At 35.1% G+C, this 18832-nt stretch overlaps 4 protein-coding genes across 8 annotated transcripts in view; 1 reads left to right on the forward strand and 3 right to left on the reverse strand.

The window, feature by feature from the left end:
- LOC116848702 (probable GDP-L-fucose synthase) overlaps positions 1-3645 on the reverse strand; it is a 6438-nt gene extending 2793 nt beyond the window's left edge. The window contains exons 1-9 of one of the 3 annotated variants that reach the window (XR_004379003.1): positions 3492-3645; positions 3276-3416; positions 3068-3182; positions 2868-2996; positions 2577-2790; positions 2340-2477; positions 1870-2183; positions 863-1802; positions 420-763 (exon numbers count right to left, since the gene is read on the reverse strand). Coding sequence is in view for 1 of the 3 variants with exons in the window: in XM_032825036.1 (XP_032680927.1) it covers positions 1948-2183; positions 2340-2477; positions 2577-2790; positions 2868-2996; positions 3068-3182; positions 3276-3416; positions 3492-3556 (1038 nt within the window). In the remaining 2 variants the exon portion in view is untranslated. The other 2 variants (XR_004379002.1, XM_032825036.1) reach the window with 2 other exon arrangements.
- Positions 3646-4922: 1277 nt separating this feature from the next.
- On the reverse strand, positions 4923-12043 carry LOC116848632 (cathepsin L1). Of its 2 annotated transcripts, none has more exons than XM_032824929.1 (7): positions 11876-12043; positions 7512-7644; positions 7047-7199; positions 6762-6965; positions 6080-6285; positions 5845-5996; positions 4923-5624 (listed from the first exon to the last, which is right to left on the reverse strand). In XM_032824929.1, exons 2-7 carry the CDS (start codon positions 7605-7607, stop codon positions 5413-5415), a joined length of 1023 nt encoding a protein of 340 aa, XP_032680820.1. In that variant the 5' UTR covers positions 7608-7644; positions 11876-12043; the 3' UTR covers positions 4923-5412. The 2 variants fall into 2 exon arrangements, with proteins under 2 accessions (XP_032680820.1, XP_032680821.1); XM_032824930.1 differs by lacking the exon at positions 11876-12043 and adding an exon at positions 7897-7921.
- Positions 12044-14249: 2206 nt separating this feature from the next.
- LOC116848609 (metallo-beta-lactamase domain-containing protein 1) lies at positions 14250-15811 on the forward strand. Its single transcript, XM_032824895.1, has 4 exons — positions 14250-14667; positions 14744-14908; positions 15227-15346; positions 15571-15811. Exons 1-4 carry the CDS (start codon positions 14517-14519, stop codon positions 15795-15797), a joined length of 663 nt encoding a protein of 220 aa, XP_032680786.1. The 5' UTR covers positions 14250-14516; the 3' UTR covers positions 15798-15811.
- LOC116848608 (sodium/hydrogen exchanger 7) overlaps positions 15812-18832 on the reverse strand; it is a 10449-nt gene continuing 7428 nt past the window's right edge. For both annotated transcript variants that reach the window (XM_032824892.1, XM_032824894.1), the window contains exon 12: positions 15812-17962. In XM_032824892.1, the coding sequence (XP_032680783.1) occupies positions 17873-17962 (90 nt within the window). In that variant the 3' untranslated portion in view covers positions 15812-17872. The remainder of the gene's footprint in view (positions 17963-18832) is intronic.

The following is an 18832-nucleotide window of genomic DNA, read 5'->3' on the forward strand; positions in this document are numbered from 1 at the left end:
TCTCTCTCTCTCTCTCTCTCTCTCTCTCTCTCTCCCTATATATATATATATATATATATATATATATAATGTATATGTATATATGTATATATAGCTCCCTTGTGATTATATAATTAATATTATTTAATGATACATAGACGAATTGTAACAAATAAAAATAAATTAAGTAAAATGAACACAAGTCTCGTGCAATAGAACGTACAGAATGTATACAGAAAAAAATTAATATCCACTTAAAACTAATATATTCCAATTAACAATTATCATTTCATATATAAGCAACGTAAATTAAACAAATATAATATTTCGATCGAAGAATTTCAACAATGTTGAAATATTACAATTTTATTTGGGTATTGCAATAATCTCACAAGAAGTGCAATATAATTTTATCTTGTTGACAATTCTTCTGATCTTTATCTTTTCTTTAAAAAGACACATTTTCAACCCAATATTTTGAGCTTTCCATCCATGAAAATATATTTCTTTTTGAATCAAGTGTTGACACAAGTAATTTATAACGATGTAATCTCAATTTTAAAATTTACATATCAAAATAAATATATTTTTAATAAAAAAACGTGTTTCTGTTTTTTATGTTATAAAGTTTCAGCGATGCAAATATAGAGGTGAAACAAAGTACGTAGTTTTTCATTTGATTTCAAACGTAATTCACTTCCGTGGAATTTTAATTTCGCCGGCGACGACCGGCAATATTGAGGATTAACGAGTCATGGCAAAATAACGCTTCATCGAATTTTCTCTGAAAAAAAAAGAAAGAAAATAAAAGTGAACTGCAATTTAATTAAAGCATACGGCTGCGAATTTCCGCTTATACGTTCCACATAAGATAGTTAATTACGTTTGCTCAAAGTCGATTCGTTCTCTCTCCCACGGAGAGGATGGCTCGGAGAGAGGCCTGGCGGAAGAACGACGATACGTAGAGCGCGACTTGGGGAGTGAGGAGGACGTAATTTATTTCTCCGAGGAAAATGAGGCAACCACTGAAAAGTCGATCTCGTATCGTCGTTCGGCGGCGATCCCGATAAGAGCCACACGTGGTTATCTTCGGGCCAAATCGGTCGCCGTCGGCCACCGCCGTTGGAGATTGTCGTGACTGTTTCTTCTTCTTCTTTTTTTTCGTCCAACTGATATTTTTTTTTTCCCGACGTTCTCCGCCGGTTTATTGTTGCCGGGATTCCACGGGCTGCTTGCGCTGACGTCGACTAATTAAAATTTTCCTCCCTATTTGCGTTGCCCAACTTTATAATTTACAAAAGGGCGAAAAATCGCCGAGGTTGAGGCTCAACACGCAAATGTATCCCTCAATCGCGTTTTCAGTTCGAGTTCTGTTGCAAGATGCGAATCAGGGCAAAGGATTTTTAACTCACTGCTCTTGATTAATCCACAGTGACTTCTCGCGACTGTGACGGGCGCGCGCCCGCTTCTCCGCCGACATGACAGTCGATGCAAAGTCTAGAGTGATCCACTGGTTGGGCTTCGCGCACGAACTGACCTAAAATACACTCCTCAGGAGTGCCGCGGATTGAGCAAAAATAAATGAAACGGCAGGTGCTCGGGCCGGATCTATCTTTGGCGCGCGTTCAATAGAGACTTAAATTTCCCGATCAATAAAAATATCCGCGTACCGCGAATGTTTATTTGACAGACTGGAAATACTCTTCACACCCCGTTATTCTGGATTTACGGATCTCGAGCCAGTTAAAGGTCGCTTGCCTTCACGCTGGCGCATTTGCGCTGATCCACGCCCCGCAGTCTCTCGATAGTAAGGAACACACGTACTGCACAGATTGTTTATTCCAAAAAATATAATCTTTTACAATGCGATAAGATGCGATTAATACTTACACGTCGTGTCTTCCGAATACCGTATCCAGCCAATTCTAACAGGTAACATTTGCATCGACATATCTGATTTCCGCCGCTCTAATTTCTCGCTCGATCGTAATTTTCTATGTACCAATCGACGGTCTCTTTGATCGCTTGGGCGAAGGGCGTGAACTGAAAGTCCGGTAAGTACTTTCGTAATTTCGCGTTACTCGCAGTCTTCTTGTACTGGCCGTCCGCCGCCGACGTATCGTATACTACTTTGCCTTTGAAGTCAAAAGCTCGCACCAGAGACTCCGCCATCTGCGATATGGACGTTTCCTGCTCCTCGTCCACTAAAACATGATTCTCTTTAGCAACATGTTTGCCAGCCGCAATTTATAAAATCAATAAAAGGTAAATTGTAATTAGTTATCTATATCATCGTGAACAGACACTGAAAAGTCATTTACAATTATCCTGGTCTGTCTTATGTGATCACGCACGTTTACCTGATAATATGATTGGTTCCACAGAATTGTATTCGCGGAGCACCCAGATTATTAATTTTGCCAAGTCTATACTATAGATGAATTGCCTCAAAGGCTTGCCAGATCCCAGCACAGTGAACACCTTGTCCTCAGTGTTTCCTGAAAAAATTTCATGAGAAAATAATAAGTATAGTAACCGAGTTAATAATAATGTCGAATGTTGTGTGTCAAGATGCTCAATGAAACTTGTTTTTTTACCATCTTTGCACAAGTCGTAAAGCCTGCGCATCAAGCCAGGTATAACATGACTTGAGCTGGGATGAAAGTTGTCGTGTGGACCAAATACATTACAAGGAATCACACTGGTGTACAACCTGTTGTGCTGATCGTGGTAGCCTCTATTTGCAATATCAATAAGTCGTTTAGCGTAGCTGTAACCATAATTTGAAGGATGTGGTGGTCCATTGTGGACCTAAAACATAAATCAGTCTTTATAGCCAAACTCATTTTAAAGCAATAAATTTATTCGATTATACTGTTGTGCATTACCATAGTTTCATTTATAGGATAGGTAGTTTTGTCTGGAAATATACAAGTTGAAAGGCATGAAACAACTTTTATAACATTGTGTTCGTGAGCAGTTTGAAGAACATTATCATTCATGTGTATATTATTTCGCTGTAAAGATCAAATTTTACATGAGAATCATAACTAAAGCTAATTAAATCATACTAATTATGTATACTCACTAAAAAGTCCAAATTGTGAGACATGTTGTGAAAAAGTCCACCCACCATGGCTGCCAGATGGATAACATGTGTCGGTCTGTGTTCATTGAATAATTTGCGAGTACTCTCCTTATTGCTGTAATAAGTGATGAAAGTGAAATTTGATTAAAACAATACAAGCATCTGTAACTTATATATCAATCATTGATCGTTAATAAAGTCAACTCACCACAAATCCGCATCTTTAGAACCAATAAATATCCACCTTTCATCCTCTCTTTTATCATAGGCAATAACACTTTGAATGGCTTTGCCAACCAGCCCAGTACCGCCAGTTACAAGTACGACTTTCATGTTATGCAGAATATGACTGTTGACAAATATAACATGCTATAATATGATAATTGTTTATACATAAGTGAGGCTATAAAATTTATACAAAAACCTGTGTTCTACAATCCAGAATTCACGAAGAAATACAGCGTGGATAAAAGTTAGATTTACTATCATAGATTACAAATTCCTGATGGTAACTGATTACCATCATGAGTTGGACAGAGATTGTCATAAAAGCTGTGGTTCTTAACAGATGGCGTTCAAATGCAAATTAAAATGTCCATTGCACTTGGTTGGCGCTCTGTTTAAAAAACGGATAAATATCGGTGTTGAAATTCTATCTCACACAATAAGATCTTTTACCTGTGACATTTAACATCATAATATTAAGGCTCCTGGGGAGTCGCATCATCCATCTCCTTTTAATGACGTCAGAAGCGAGAAAACGCATGCTAAAAATTCCTGCAAAATACGTCGAGATAAACAGATATATCCACAAAACGACATTTGCGATCGATTAAGTACACCTTTAAAATACTCCGTACACTTTCCTTTTGTTCTAAAAATCAATAGATAATCGGAAAATTAATATGACAAGATAATGAGGAAATTAGGTTAGAAAAGACGATTGCACGTCACATTTATTTTATAATTATCTGTTGATTGTTAGAACAAAAGGAAAGTGTACGGAGTATTTTAGAGGTGTACTTAATCGATCGCAAATGTCGTTTTGTGGATATATCTGTTTATCTCGACGTATTTTGCAGGAATTTTTAGCATGCGTTTTCTCGCTTCTGACGTCATTAAAAAGAGATGGATGATACGACTCCCCAGGAGCCTTAATATTAGTGACTTTATGTTAGATCATATTTTCTCACTGCATGTACATTTAAAGATACATGTGGCTGCCAATAAGTCTTTTTTTCCCATTTTGGAAAATTCGAAAACAGAAGAATTACATTATTTTAATTAAAGAATCACATTATTTTAATTAAAGAATCACATTATTTTAATTAAAATTTAGATAAATGTTAACATGTTAGTTAAATTAAAGTTAAATATGCTAATTACAATAAATAAGTAAAAATTCGAGCATTTGATATGTAAAAACAAAATATCTTTGACTTCAGTGATTCACTGGATTTATCTAAGTTTTATATAATAAGAATACTGTCAACATACACAAGGAAGTTCAACGTAATAACTGACGATATTATCAGACGAGAAAAGCGTATAAGATTAAACTTATCATCACTCATCGTGTGACCATTTATCAAATTGTCATGACATATTATAATCCGCAGATAAGGCTCTTTATCCGCAGATCCGCTTCTTTATGAAAATCCAGCGATCTTTGTCTCAGTAGCGTTTTTGCGTTATAATACATTGAAACGGTATAAAAACATATTGAATACTGTGGACATCACCATTGACACTGACGTGTTTCATTAATTTATATGTAACTAATTAAATACATCTGATATAATAAATATAGCTGAAATTAATTAGTTATTTGCTTAATTAAAAGAGGTAGGCAGCATACATGTCTAGATGTATACGTTTATTCGATTCAATGTGAAAGATATAAAAAAATATTAAAAGTATATTATAGATGTTTTTGTAGAATGTCTTAGGTGTTTGTTTTGTAAAACATCGCACTTCTATCAATCAGGATAAAGATATCGAACTTACCACTTATAACTTAAGCTCAATAGATAGATAAATATTGACATGACTATCAAGAGATAATTTCTTTATTACGATATAGTGTTTCTAAAAATAGAAGTCGCGTTGCTTAACATAAGAGATACTATAATATTATAATAACTGAAATATTATATACTCGCAATTGTTCCTAAATCAAAAAGAGAAATATGAATAGATAATAAACGGTCATTTGCTACCCATGGGGAGCATAAAAATCTTTACAATTTTCATCGTCCTTTTTCCGAGTGTATTTTGTTTAGAAATTTCATTCGAACTGTCACGTTCGCAGATCTGAAACGTGCGAAAATTTTTCTCCTCAACGATTAACGAACGAGAGGATAACTGGCACTGGTCGCGATACCACAGTGATTTTCTTTGTTTCTCGCCATTTTGATGTAACCATTGTGACCCCAGGTGATACCCCAGCTGTTCTTCACCAACCAATAATCGTCACCGTTATCATCTGTGCCGTAACCAACGACCAGCACGCCATGGTCCAGAGACTCGGAAGAGCATTTAGGTTCGTAGTATACACCTAAAAATGATGAAAGATTTAAGATAAATAAACAAGAACTTGAATTATAATTTGCGAGATTAAGCGAGCTGAATTTACTTGGAGGAGCAAACTCTCATCAATATTGGTTAATTTTATAGTTTATTAATTTGTTAATCGTTTATTTAACTTATTCCTTGATCTTTATCTAATTTCTTTTAACTCAGTTACAATTAATCAGTTACAAACGAATAATACTTACCTTCGCGATAAAATTGGAAAGATTCGGCAGACGCATCAATGGCGACCGATACCGGACCGATAGTGGCAACTGCAGCTTTCAACTTCTTCTCATTCCCTTCCGGAATGTCCATGAAGCCGGTGTCGGTCGCACCGCTATTTTTAGGGTTGTATCTGAAATTTCGAGAATCATTAAATCACCAGACTGCACCAACATATTCTCTTGTTACGCGTTACACAAAGCAGATAACACGTACTTGCATTTTTCATCATCTCCATGGTACGGATAGCTTATCTCAGTGTCAAGACCTTGATTGTCCTTGATGTACTGGAAGGCTTGATCCATTAGACCACCGTTGCATCCGTTATTGCCGTATCGACCCGAACAATCGATCAGATTTTGTTCGCTCAAAGATACAAGTTTACCCGTGGACCTGTAGTGTTGGCCTTCCAAGGCACCAGTCTGCAAAGATTAAATCCATAATAACAATTTACTCACGCAAACAAGGAAAACCAATAAAACTGAAGACTAAATTAATACATGAAATTGAAAAAAGATATTAGGATAACATTATCGAAATAATATCGCCATAATCTTATTTATGTTATAATAAATAAAAATTCAAATTTCCAAGATATTTTTTACATCGACTTCACATTCACCCTTATTCTGAACCGTTCTTTATCGATAAAAGTGTCTTCAACTCAACACATTTAGAGGCACAATTAATATATCAATAAAAAGAGAATTCAAGATAAGAGCCATTATGTTGCGCTTTGTAAGCATGTTCTAAAGATAGATCGAAGTATCGATGTTACTTCTAAAGATGAATTAAAAGAAGTGTATTAATATAGAAATATTAAAATATTGAAGATGGAATTGGAAGGTGGATTGTACACTGTCTGTCTGTACGTAAAATGGAGAAAAGTAGTTCTTACCGCAGAGAATGACCAGCAGGATCCGCAGTGCCCTTGATCCTTGATAGGTGTGACAGCGCCGTTTTCTCTCCAATCCACCGACGATGGTAATTCGACGTTGGCGGGCTCGATGAACTTGCTTGCTATTGGCTTCCTTTGAGCACGTAGTTGAACGCTTACAGACTTATTAAAGCCGTTCAAAGTGTTGATGAACTCGTGATGCAACTGCAAACGAAACACGAGTGCTTCACAGAAAATTGTTCGCCACGTGACTGACTAATTGATTAATCGCTTCTTAGAACTTACCATATCGCCGTACTTATTCATTCCCAGCTTGTAGGGAACTTTCTTCAACTCGTACTGACGGTTATGAATGGCGATTTTGTGCCAGTTCTCCATGAAAATCTTCATTCTGAAGCTCTCCTCGACGGTGGAGTCATAGACTTTCTTGTGTGTAATCTGAAACACGATAACGTATACATTCAAAACTTCTCTCTTCAATAATTTTTCAATTATCAGTAAAAATGTCTCTCACTACATCTTGAATTCGTCGTAGTCAAAGTGAGTAACAAAAACTGATTTGCAAAGAGAAACGTGATCTGCAGAATTTTAAAATAATCTATAACTGATACCCCTGTCATAAACAACTGTGCCTGCGTCAGTATTATCGTGATATATAGGAACTAGTGACTGTGATATCAAGCGAATAAACTTCTGCATGATGTAAATGACCTTTGACCATTACATACAAGTATAATGGTTTTTTATTACCTTATAAGTGTTCCACTCTTCCGTCACGAGATTAAAGAATGATACAGCTTGTGCTACACTGAGTATCCCCAGCAAGAAGACAATTGCAGTCTTCATGGTTGCAGCTTACTTACTTCTATGTAGATTTATTAATCTGCAAACATAAATAATTTCGATTTTATTACTCCACTGAGACAGTTGATATTGTGTGATTTGTACAAATTAATTAAATACTAATTAAATTTCATCTCGGGCAATGCGTCGCAACATTTTCATCTGAGTAATTTAATGATTTAATTAAAAATTTTTAAATTAAATCATTAAATTACTGAGATAAAAAAGTTAGAATAATTCCATGATTAATTTAACAATATAATATCATATCGTTGTTACATTTTTTGTGTACCATTAACAAATAGAGGTTCTCCTAAGTTAGCAGCAATCGCGATTAAGTCTCTGTCCTCAACAGAACTGTTCTGGCTTTTGAAAATTCTCAAGATTTCACCCAATGTTCATTCGTCGGAAACGCTGTATCAGCAGAACCACGGGCGGTCATTTTTAACCGCAAATGTATCCGCTGTTATGTCCGACGTAACTTCTCTTCAGTTCGACCGAGTGCACCTTCTGTTACCACCAGGAATGCAATAAATGCCCTGGGTGGTCAAAGAACAATGGATTTAACCACTTTAGTCCACCCTGGGATGGACAAGTTCGTGTGATTGTGAGTGAGTAAATGTGTAAACGTATGTGTGTGTACAAAATAATTATTTTACTTACTGATTGTGGTTGTATTGATTCTTTCTTTTAAGAAATTTTAAATTATTTTGAAGTCCTTCTCGTACTGTAGTTACAGAGAGACTGAAGAGCTTAGGATCGGACTTAAGAGGTTGGTGAAGGTTTGGGAATATGAGTAAAGTGTAACGTGACGCTTAGGTCAGGGGATATGTTAGGAAAACAAACCTTTATCTATCCAATAACTTATTTACGATTTTTAATGTTTTATCTTAGTGATCCAATTGTTATGTATATTGTTTGTATTTTATAAGTTCAATTAATTAATTATAAACTGACTGATTGATTGTCTGATTGATTGACTGATTCCTTGTCTCTAGTCTGATTTCTTGTCTCACGTCTGATTTCTTGTCTCACTAGAGATGTATGGGCAGTCGCACCCGTTTTTATAGGCAGGTGGCGAGATATCCCCGCGTGAATTCTCACCACCTTTTAGTAGAAGGGGAAAGATGCTTCTCACGACATGTGAGTAATAATCAATAGTGGAATTTTGATACCTTATTATTAGTCCATTGTTTTTTGACCACCCAGGGCATTTATTGCATTCCTGATGATAACAGAAGGTGCACTCGGTCGAACTGAAGAGAAGTTACGTCGGACGTAACACCGCAAATCAACACGAGTTGCCATTCGTGCCAGGAAAAACTTAATTTCCTTAATAACGAGTGGCTATGCGTGAAGGAGCTCTCACTCACCGTGCCAATACGATAAACACAATCTAGATTGCACCAACAACAGTTAATGTTATTTACTCTCTCTATCTGTGTAATATTGACGCCTTCCGAAAGATAAGCGACTACTGAATGAACTAATTATACTGTCTACGCTGCAGCAAGTGACGTATACAACAGTTTTCTTCACGCTTCAGTCATTCTTTCTTACTATATTTATCTTTCGATGCTTCCAAATACTTTCTGACTTTTCATCTTTTGAACATTTACTCTTCTAAAACATGTACTTTTTCTATTTCAAAAAGTGTAACGTAGTCTAGTCGCGTAAAAAAATACAACCACTCATAAAAAAAAAAGAGAACAAACCTAACCGAGAGGAACTTACGATTACGGTGAGTAATCGCTCTTCTCAATTGTGTAGAATAATATTTCTGTGTGTGCACGCCTTCACGTGTGAGTGCACACGCATTAGTAACGTTCCGCGAAATGTCAAATACGATTCTCACAGGGGCGTATTCTCTTATCTTCTTTCCTTTGTTTATCAGTTTTGTGAATACTGTCTGGCGTTCAAGAGAAACCAAATTACCGAAAATCATTCCACAGGTTCATTATTACTCTTAAAATCGATTATGATTAGCCAATTTTTACTTATTCCGCATATTGTAAGACACGCTGACAGAAAAATACTTGAAAATTGACTCGTGGGACACAAAAAGTCTATTCAAAGAAATAAATTTTTTAATATAATTAGAAATATATTTCTTTTTCAAAAAAATGAATTCTACATCTTACAAATAAATTTTCAAGTATCTTTTCTCAGTCACACTGTAGATGCAAAAATTGTCAAATAAAAAATAAAAAAAATCAAATATGTTACGTCGAGTCTTTTTCGAAGTATTTCACTTCCGCGTTGATATCATCTGCAGATTCGTCAGATAATATGCTCTCAAGCTTCTTTCACAAAAGTCTTTGTGTGATATTGAAGTAAATAACACGCGCTTTATAATAGAACAAGAGTCGAAATAACAATACAATGACGTATTTCTTATCTGCCACCTCGATGTTATAATCAGTCGTATTTGCAATCTACGATATTGCTCAAGACGCCGTTAGGTTCAGTCTATTTTATTAAATATAGTCTCTATATTAAATATAGTATTTATTAAATATAGTTAAATTTATTATTAATCTATAAAGTTTAAGGCGGCTTCTTCGAAATAGCTGCAACTGTTGTCGGTGAAGCTAAGCTTGAATATCAAATGCTGATAAAGTATCAAGAAACCGAGAGACACTAACCGAAGGCAAACAAATTATTTATCTGCTCTAGAATGCGCATTAGATATGCGTTTGCTTTCTCATTCTCGAGGTCTGTTCTTTTTAACTGCACTTCTGCGAAGTTAGAATAAGACAAATACATTTTTTCTCACGGTCAACTTGTTGCAGCTGCAGTTAGTAGGAAAGAACAGATCATCGGCGTAAAAAACGTGTGCATCGCGAGAGATCGCGTTGCACAAATATGATCGCGATCACAAATACGATCGGTTATCAATACATTCCCCGTAATTTCGCATAGTTCGCCTTTTATTTCGAATAATGAATAAGCCGATAATGATAAGAGTCTTTTTACTGTCGTTAAAAGTTATAGAATAGATTTGCCTTATTTCCGAAAAATATCATATATTTTTACGAAAAATTATAATATACATAAAAACTGTAGCTTTTCATAGAAATATCGTACCCGATATTTTTCGAGAATAAGCAGATCTTACACAGTATCGCAGCTTAACGAATGAAGACGCATTAAACGCACTAAGAAACGCGCAGTTCCGTGGAAATCGTCGCTGACATTCTGTATAAATTTCGACGTCATGGATCGTTATGACGTTAAAGGACTGAATAGAACTACCACGACTGACGGTGAATAACAGAAAATTTAATAATTAAAAGAAAACTATCGACTAAAAACAAATTATATCGATACATTAATAAGATATATAAATTCACCTTCAATATAACAGTTTATACATCTCAACGATCGATGCGTTTAAAAGAAAAAAAAAGATAGGTCAATCGGCCATTACCGACACACAAAATTATACGAATCTTCTCGTCATAACATCTCAAACGAGAATATTCCAAACGAATGATGCGATTCTGAATTTTTCAAGCAGCCACGAAGCTCACGTTAAGGGTCGATTTTTCCAAACTCTTGTTAAATTGATAAACAAATCTGTCTTTGTCTAATTTGGAGGAAAAACAGAGATAGACTTAACAGATTCAATTATTGTTAACGGATTTGAGTATTGCTATTTAATTGTTAGATTTGGATTACCGAAAGAGGTTGAAGAAATCGGGCCTAAATCGTAACTGTCCGTGTTCCGACGTTACGCATCGATTGTTGGGAAACAAAGACAAACTAGGTCATCTCACAAGAAGCAGGCTATCGAACGTTAAAGCTCGCGTTTCTACGCACATCCGAGCGATAAGAAACAAAGAAACGTTGCTTACTTCGAACAAAAAAAAGCGAAAGATGACGAAAGATCGATCGCCAATCGCGCAGTCCGAGCGCGTCAGATGTCGAGAATCAAAACAAAGAAACTCGTCCCGCCATTGTTGACTGTTGTACCCGAGTGACTTCTGACAGCCTTCATTCGTCGGGCTGTCCACTGAATCACTCGCTATTTGAACCGCGTCTTGTACACGGTAAAACGGAGGTAAAACGTACGAGAGCTTCAAGTTTGTGTGGCGTCAAGAACGCAGAAAGTATGAAGGTGTGAATAAAAACGAATAGATATATGTATGTTATTGAGTTCAGAAAACAATCGGCGTTTATGAAACCCGGACGTCATAATTAGATTCACAGTATTCGTATTATATTTGTCGAATACGCAGAACGACAATTAACACTGCGCAATTACTCACCGAGTTTTCTTCTCTGCGGACGACTAACGAGGCGAACACGACGAAGGACGCACTGATTCTGACGAGCGAATGTTTAAGCAACAACGTCTATCGTTGTGTCTCCCACTACCATGGATTACGTGATTCACTGGCCAGTTACGTCCAAACGTTTGTACGTTTCCTGTTTATAGATCGCGTTCCAATCGTAATATTGTTACGGCTCCACGCAGCAGAGGACGCAGCAGCCAATCGTTTGCTTGGGTCGTCGCACTGCCATCTGCGTAATTCCTCGCCTATCGAAGAACTAATATCGATATTATACCAGGGAGAAGCATGAAAGCGGCCACCAGTTTGATTTCAATGGTCCCCTGAAATATATACTACTTGGGGATTCCAAAACGTTCTTTTTGAGGAAAATTTTACTCAATATCTATAGTTCACGTTACATATACTAAAGAGTATTGAGTAAAATTTCCTAAAAAAGAACGTTTTGGAACGCAACTCTAGAACGCGCACTGCCTCTTGAAGCTTGCGGAGCGAGAGAGAGGTTCCTTGTTTTCTCTCTTATTCTTGTTTGGTTTATAGTATAGTCGAGAGTGAGGAGAATGTGATACAATCCAAGTTAAAAGTTAGAGATAATATGAAAAGCAGTGACCACACTGAATGGCAATGACTTAAGCTTATGAACGAAAGTTTAAGATATAAAAAATATATATATTTTTTTTCTAATTTATTAGTATTCACTTATCGACTTATTATTAAGAAAAACAAAGCAAAGCAAAGCAAAAGCAAAGATAGTTCCTAATTCGGAGATTCAGCTTATGTTTAAAGATCAGCTGACTTAGCTTTTGGTTCAGATTGTATTAGACAAAGACAGCTGTTCTAAACCTACAAGTATACTTTCTCTTATCCCGCAACACTCAAGAGATAGCGCGCGTTCCAAGTAATATATATTTCAGTGCAATGACCAGAGCTAGGCGCATTTTTGAAATGCCATCTAACAAAGTGCGCCTTTACTACGTTCCTTAGGCGCGATGGTAACGATAAAATGAGCCTGGTTCGTGCCCGTTGTACTTCCACACAATTAAGAGCCTCCGTACAAGAACATCCGCACATAACATGTTAAATTTACGGATTTCTTTGTGCATTGACTTAAGTTTAAATTTACGTACAGGGTATGGCCATTGTATTGTCAGTACTTAATGTAACATGTTACAGATGTGCTTGTGCATTCCTAGATAGCACAGAAAATTCTAAAAGAATTCAGTCGTATGTCACCAATTCTGAGTTTATTTTTAGATACAAAAAGAATTCTTTTCACCGAACTGAACTCTGAAGAATTCTTTTTACATCTGAAAATGAACTCAGAATTGGTGACATACGACTGAATTCTTTTTGAATTCTCTGTGCTATCTGGGTTGGCTCTTAGCATGTAGAGCACTTTCTGGGATAGTTCTTTAGGGTTTCTTAGGCCTGGTTGCACCAACGTTATTTTGGTTTTAAGTGATATTTAAATATATATGTCCCTTTATTTATAGAGAGAAAAAGATATAAAGATAGATATATGTTTAAGTTTCGCTTAAAGCCAAAATAATGTTGGTGCAATCAAGCCTTAAAGTAACATTCGCGCTTGAAGAGGGTGTATTTTCGAAAATGACATCAGGTGTGCTTATTTCGTTCTGCATCGTCTCCTGGATGACAATGGGTGCTTTCCAATTGCTTAACACATCTTGACACACACGTACACAAAACCAGTTTATTGATCACATATTATCTAAAACATCTTGTAAGATAATATGCAACCAATAAACTGGTTTTACAGTGGTAACTGGTAACACAGTGTACGCAACTGGAAAGCACTCAATGGCTGCATTCAGCAACTCAACAGTTGCACAACAGTTGAGTAATTTGTCAATGTAATTGGTCTAGATTTAGGGATCTAATAGCAAGAACCAATAATCGTTGATTGCTCACTGAGCGCTTTTTCTACTGAATGCGCCCAATGTCTATTGTATCACTCCACTCCGTCAGCAGCACGTCCAGAATCTTGAAAATAATTTTCCAATATCCTAAAAATATAAGTGTGTATACGGAAGATTAATATTCTAAATTTCCAAGATCTAGAGGCTGCGATCTTTTCCAAAAACCTCACCTTTACTAAATATCTTCTTAAATTCCTCCAAGAAACGAAGAGCATCATTTCATCCTTGTTTCTATCAAATACTAAACAAGGACAAATGATGCTTACACGCGCTATAAGCGCCAAAACGAACGCAGCCAAAGTTGATTTGCCCTTAGTGCTTTCTCACTCTATATTATTGACTGTCAAGAGACTGATTCTAATAGAAAATTTAATTCTCCGTTGAAAAGCTATTTTCCTATTGGATATTGTAATAAGTTAGAGTGAGAAAAAATATATTTATTTTATTTTAATTTATTGCACTAGTTTAGTAGTGCAACTGAAAAGAACAGACCAAAGGCGTGCAACCAGAGAGAGAGAGAGAGAGAGAGAGAATGTACGGAGGGTTAACGTGACAGTGACAAGATGCAAATCCAAAAAGGATAGACTTTTTAGAGAACTTTTAATAAAATATATACACATATATATACAGAATTTGTATAAAATATTATTTGTAAAATATATATAACCGCTCCTATAAAAATGTGTGAGGTTATAGTTTTGTTTAACGGCTATTCCAAGCAATTAAATGAAACGACGATGGATTCAAATTGTACTTGCACACTGATAAAAGGTCCTAAGTTGATTATAGTTGATACAATGACTGCTTGGGATCGTGAAAAAATACTGGATGGTACGAGACAAATTATATATCAATATATATTTGATAAATTTTTTTTAAATATATATTTTTCTTTGCTTTCCTCTAGCACTTGCACAGCACAATATTAGTCCAATAGATATTGATTATGTCGTTTGCACTCATGGCCATTCCGATCATATAGGAAACAATAATCTATTCACAAATGCAGAACATATCGTAGGATATTGTGTTCATCGTGGTACCATGTTCTTTGACAAGAATATTATAAATGGTTTGTTTGGCTTATTAAATATTAATATGTATAATATGATATTAAATACATAAATAAAATATATAAGTAAATTATTTATAAATATATAAGTAATAAGTGCAAAAGTTTCAGATATAACGTTACTAGCGATTGCAAATGTGTAACAATTTATGACTATTATCAAGAAAGCATAATACATAAAATATAAATACATTCTGAATAATTCAATTTTGGAGTCTCTTTGATGGCAGAAAATAATTATACTTATAACAATGTTTAGACACTTCTAACTTTTCTCTTATTATAGTAACTAAAAGAGTTATGTTTCTTTGAATATAGAAGATTATGAGCTCTGTCCAGGTGTTAAAATTGTATATACTCCAGGACATACTGGGGAAGATGTTACCGTACTAGTAGAAACAATGAAAAATGGGGAGAAAATATGCTTTGCTATTACAGGTATAATCATTAGTCTCAGAAATTATTAATACATTTTCTTTGGAACATAAATATATCAGTTTCATCAGAAAGTATATTAGACACATTTATTTTATTAGAAGTTTATATAATAAAGAAGTAAACATTTTTTGATTAATACATAATTTGATGGATATATAATTATATTACACTAAATATGTAATATAATTAAATTAAATATGTGCCTAAATTTTATATTTTTGCAGGAGATTTGTTTGAGAAAGAAGAAGATATTCTATCACCACACATCTGGAAATCAATGGGAACATCAGAGTTTTTGAAAACTCAGTATAGGATGCGAAAACATATAATAAATCTTGCAGATTATATTATACCTGGACATGGGCCAATGTTTCAAGTAACTGATTATATGAGAAAGATTATAGATACTCAGAAATCATCTTTGCTGCAAGATTTATCTAATAAAACCTAATTAAATTGATATTATTTTATTTTTACAAATACTTTATTAAACCTTGCAAAGTGTGGTACATGGTATCACATTACTCATTGTATGTATACATTGCAATTATTATACGTTACACCAGATTCACAAACATATGTATATATATATTTATTTATATGAAGGACCAATATATATTCATGAAATGTCGCGATTTTGCTCATCATAACGACGCAAACCAATACAACTTATTTTAAAAACAATTCTCTCGCGATATACACACAGATTTACGTTAAAGAATCAATTTGCAAATTGTTATATGTGTCATAAATATTGTTCTATGCAGACTATTTCCCCCCTGTTTTAAGAATTCTCTCTTAAAGTATCTACCCTACATCCGCAAACAATTTTATCAAATCTTCACAGCCAACGACTAAATTAAGAGTCCTCGCATCTTCACTCGTAACTTTATATTCTTACTTCAGAATTACCTTATAATCGGTCTATATACTTTTAATAATATTTGTATAATAGAGCTTTGGGGATACACAACATTTACTTTTATTCGATCTTAATCGGAATTTATAACAATGCCTGGAAGCCAATAAATATCTACTCTCCGAATGTATAAATTAATCGATGAACCTTCGAAGCCTCTACCGTCTTGTACATCTTGTCTCTTTGCACTAAAGTAATTACAATATAAACTGTAAGATTTGAGTGCCCCGCACTCCGCAAGTAGTACAATAGGCTTTGTACAACAGCAAAATCAATTTGCCGACCGCTAAAAATATTTAAATTAAATTCCTATGACCGAGATATTCTTGTTAATACGTCAACCCTTATCGAATCAATGCAGAATACTTCCAAATACAATGGAGTTGCGTAACATGACATATAAGCAAGTCTATAATATAATCGTTTTACACCACAGTTCACAGTACACAGAATCGATATACAATTTTTATTACATCTAACGCGTGCTATATAAGTCAGTTTTTTTTATGAAACAACTCTATCGTTTTTCTTAGTTATTATATTCAGACGCACAATGCATATTGATTAGATACAGGTCGTCGATCTTACGCCATAAGCATCTCACTTTATCCGCGTGTATTATTTGCACTACAGTTTTCACCGGGTAAATACTAGAATTAAACTTCTCACGATAAAATAATTAATACCATACGGTGGCCGTTAAATTAATTTATAACAAACCTAGCATTTACTACAAACCTAGCAAAACCGATAAATGTAACATATCTGTACTTGTGTAGTATGAGAAAAAAGAGCTAATGTCTATTTCATGTTAATTTTGAATCGTGGAGATCTCAGGAAATACGTGCGGCAAAGCAGATTGTTCTTAGCTACATCTGCTGTGTCGGTCGTATTTGTTCATCCTTTATAATTAAAATTATATAAATTTATACAAATCTACATAGAAAAAATAAAAGAGATTCTAAATTTTAACTAGCATAAAAAATTCAAGTTTCTACACAATGATCTAAAATAACAATTAATCAATCTAATTAACGTATTCACATTTTCCAATGTTTACATTGTTTCCAAGACATCTACAAATGAAAAGTATAAAACCTGAAAGGAGAATGGAAATTAGCCCTTTCTCTTTTAAGATACTAACAAGTTGTATATATTAGAAGTGACGGATGTGCTCCACTTTCTAAATCAGTATCCATTGCTACATAGTGAGAAGTACGACTAGCTCCTTAAGTTCGACGGCTGATGAACAACTCCAACGATGTCTTTTATAGAGCTCACCGTGAACTTTCTACGACCAATACATTTGTAAGTTGCGCACGCAATCGCTTACAGTGGCTTACACTCAAAATCGGCTAAATATGGTAATGTTACAACTTTCATCTGTGATGATTTTTTGCACCGTACACTTTGATACATTTTGTTCTTTCTCTCTGTCCAAGTAGAGAACATTTGGGTCGGCATTTACGTCTTGTAATTTAAGATAAATAATATTGTAAAGGAAGCATTCCAGGCTGTAGTCAAGTTAAACCACTGTGTGCGAGTCGTACGAGGGTGGGTGAACGAGGTAAAACGGAACGTGAGCAGCACGGCTATAGGACAGAATTTTACAAGTGTCTGCCGACCAGACCTGGCAGGGCGACTCGTGTGTGCAGCGGTAGTGGTCCCGGACTAACTTCTCCCATCACAGTCCCCAGCTGTCCCACAAAGTATTAAACACACATCAAGAATCGACTCCGGATCCTCCCGCGCGTGTATCATTCGACATTGATTCGTACATTGATCACATTCAACAGCCACACCAAAGATTTGCATGTTGTACACATTGTCTCACTCAAACTGAGATTGTTACTTATGTATGTACAAGAAGACAAAGGGCTAAGCCAGCGATCATAGAACTGCCCCTGTAGCTTATTCTGCCTTGATTTGACTTTGCAAAATGAATCTAATTCGTCACATAGGTCAAGCTGATTGTTCAAAATGAAATTTGCGGGACGTGCTGATTTTCCAATAAAAAGCACGTTGCGATTGAAAATTTCCTTCATTTTCTATCTTAATTTTTTGCTCTACATAGTGTGTATATATTATTTGTTGTAATACTGAATACCTTATTATTCGAAGAGAGCAAAGTAACAATAAAAACGAAGATTGTGGTCTCATTACAAAGTACTGTATCTAGAATATCGCATTTGTCACGTTGACTTTTTCCTGTCAAATTATAAATAATAGTTAACGTCGCTATAAATTTACGCGTGCGCGCGCGCACGCATGTTTGTAGGTGTGTGAGAGTTTATAATATCACCTTTCGAGAATATCTATGTACGTATATCAAAAATACGTGTGACAAAAGTATGTCTTCGATGAGCTAAGAACTAAATTCGATAACGCTATATAGTCGGGGAAACTATTAAAACATCCGATACAATGTATCAAAGAACTGACAGTTGAATGCCTTACACTTAATTTAATTTAGTACTTAAACATAGATATGGACAGGTCACCAACAAGCATTAATATGTATATATATATATATATATATATATATATATATATATATATATATATAT

Source organism: Odontomachus brunneus, unplaced genomic scaffold (genome assembly GCF_010583005.1).
Source record: "Odontomachus brunneus isolate Ranch 3 - 2012 unplaced genomic scaffold, Obru_v1 Obru_scaffold_097, whole genome shotgun sequence".
NCBI classification, from domain to species: Eukaryota; Metazoa; Arthropoda; class Insecta; order Hymenoptera; family Formicidae; genus Odontomachus; species Odontomachus brunneus.

Excerpts from the sequence above, each read along its gene's own strand:
- LOC116848632 (XM_032824929.1), bottom strand. The coding sequence starts at position 7,607 with ATGAAGACTGCAATTGTCTTCTTGCTGGGGATACTCAGTGTAGCACAA. Across the intron at positions 6,966-7,046 it reads TGAATAAGTACGGCGATATG|TTGCATCACGAGTTCATCAA; the intron begins GTAAGTTCTAAG and ends TTTCGTTTGCAG. Across the intron at positions 5,997-6,079 it reads GGAGATGATGAAAAATGCAA|ATACAACCCTAAAAATAGCG; the intron begins GTACGTGTTATC and ends TCGAAATTTCAG.
- LOC116848609 (XM_032824895.1), top strand. The coding sequence starts at position 14,517 with ATGTGTGAGGTTATAGTTTTGTTTAACGGCTATTCCAAGCAATTAAAT. Across the intron at positions 14,668-14,743 it reads TCGTGAAAAAATACTGGATG|CACTTGCACAGCACAATATT; the intron begins GTACGAGACAAA and ends GCTTTCCTCTAG. Across the intron at positions 15,347-15,570 it reads AATATGCTTTGCTATTACAG|GAGATTTGTTTGAGAAAGAA; the intron begins GTATAATCATTA and ends ATATTTTTGCAG.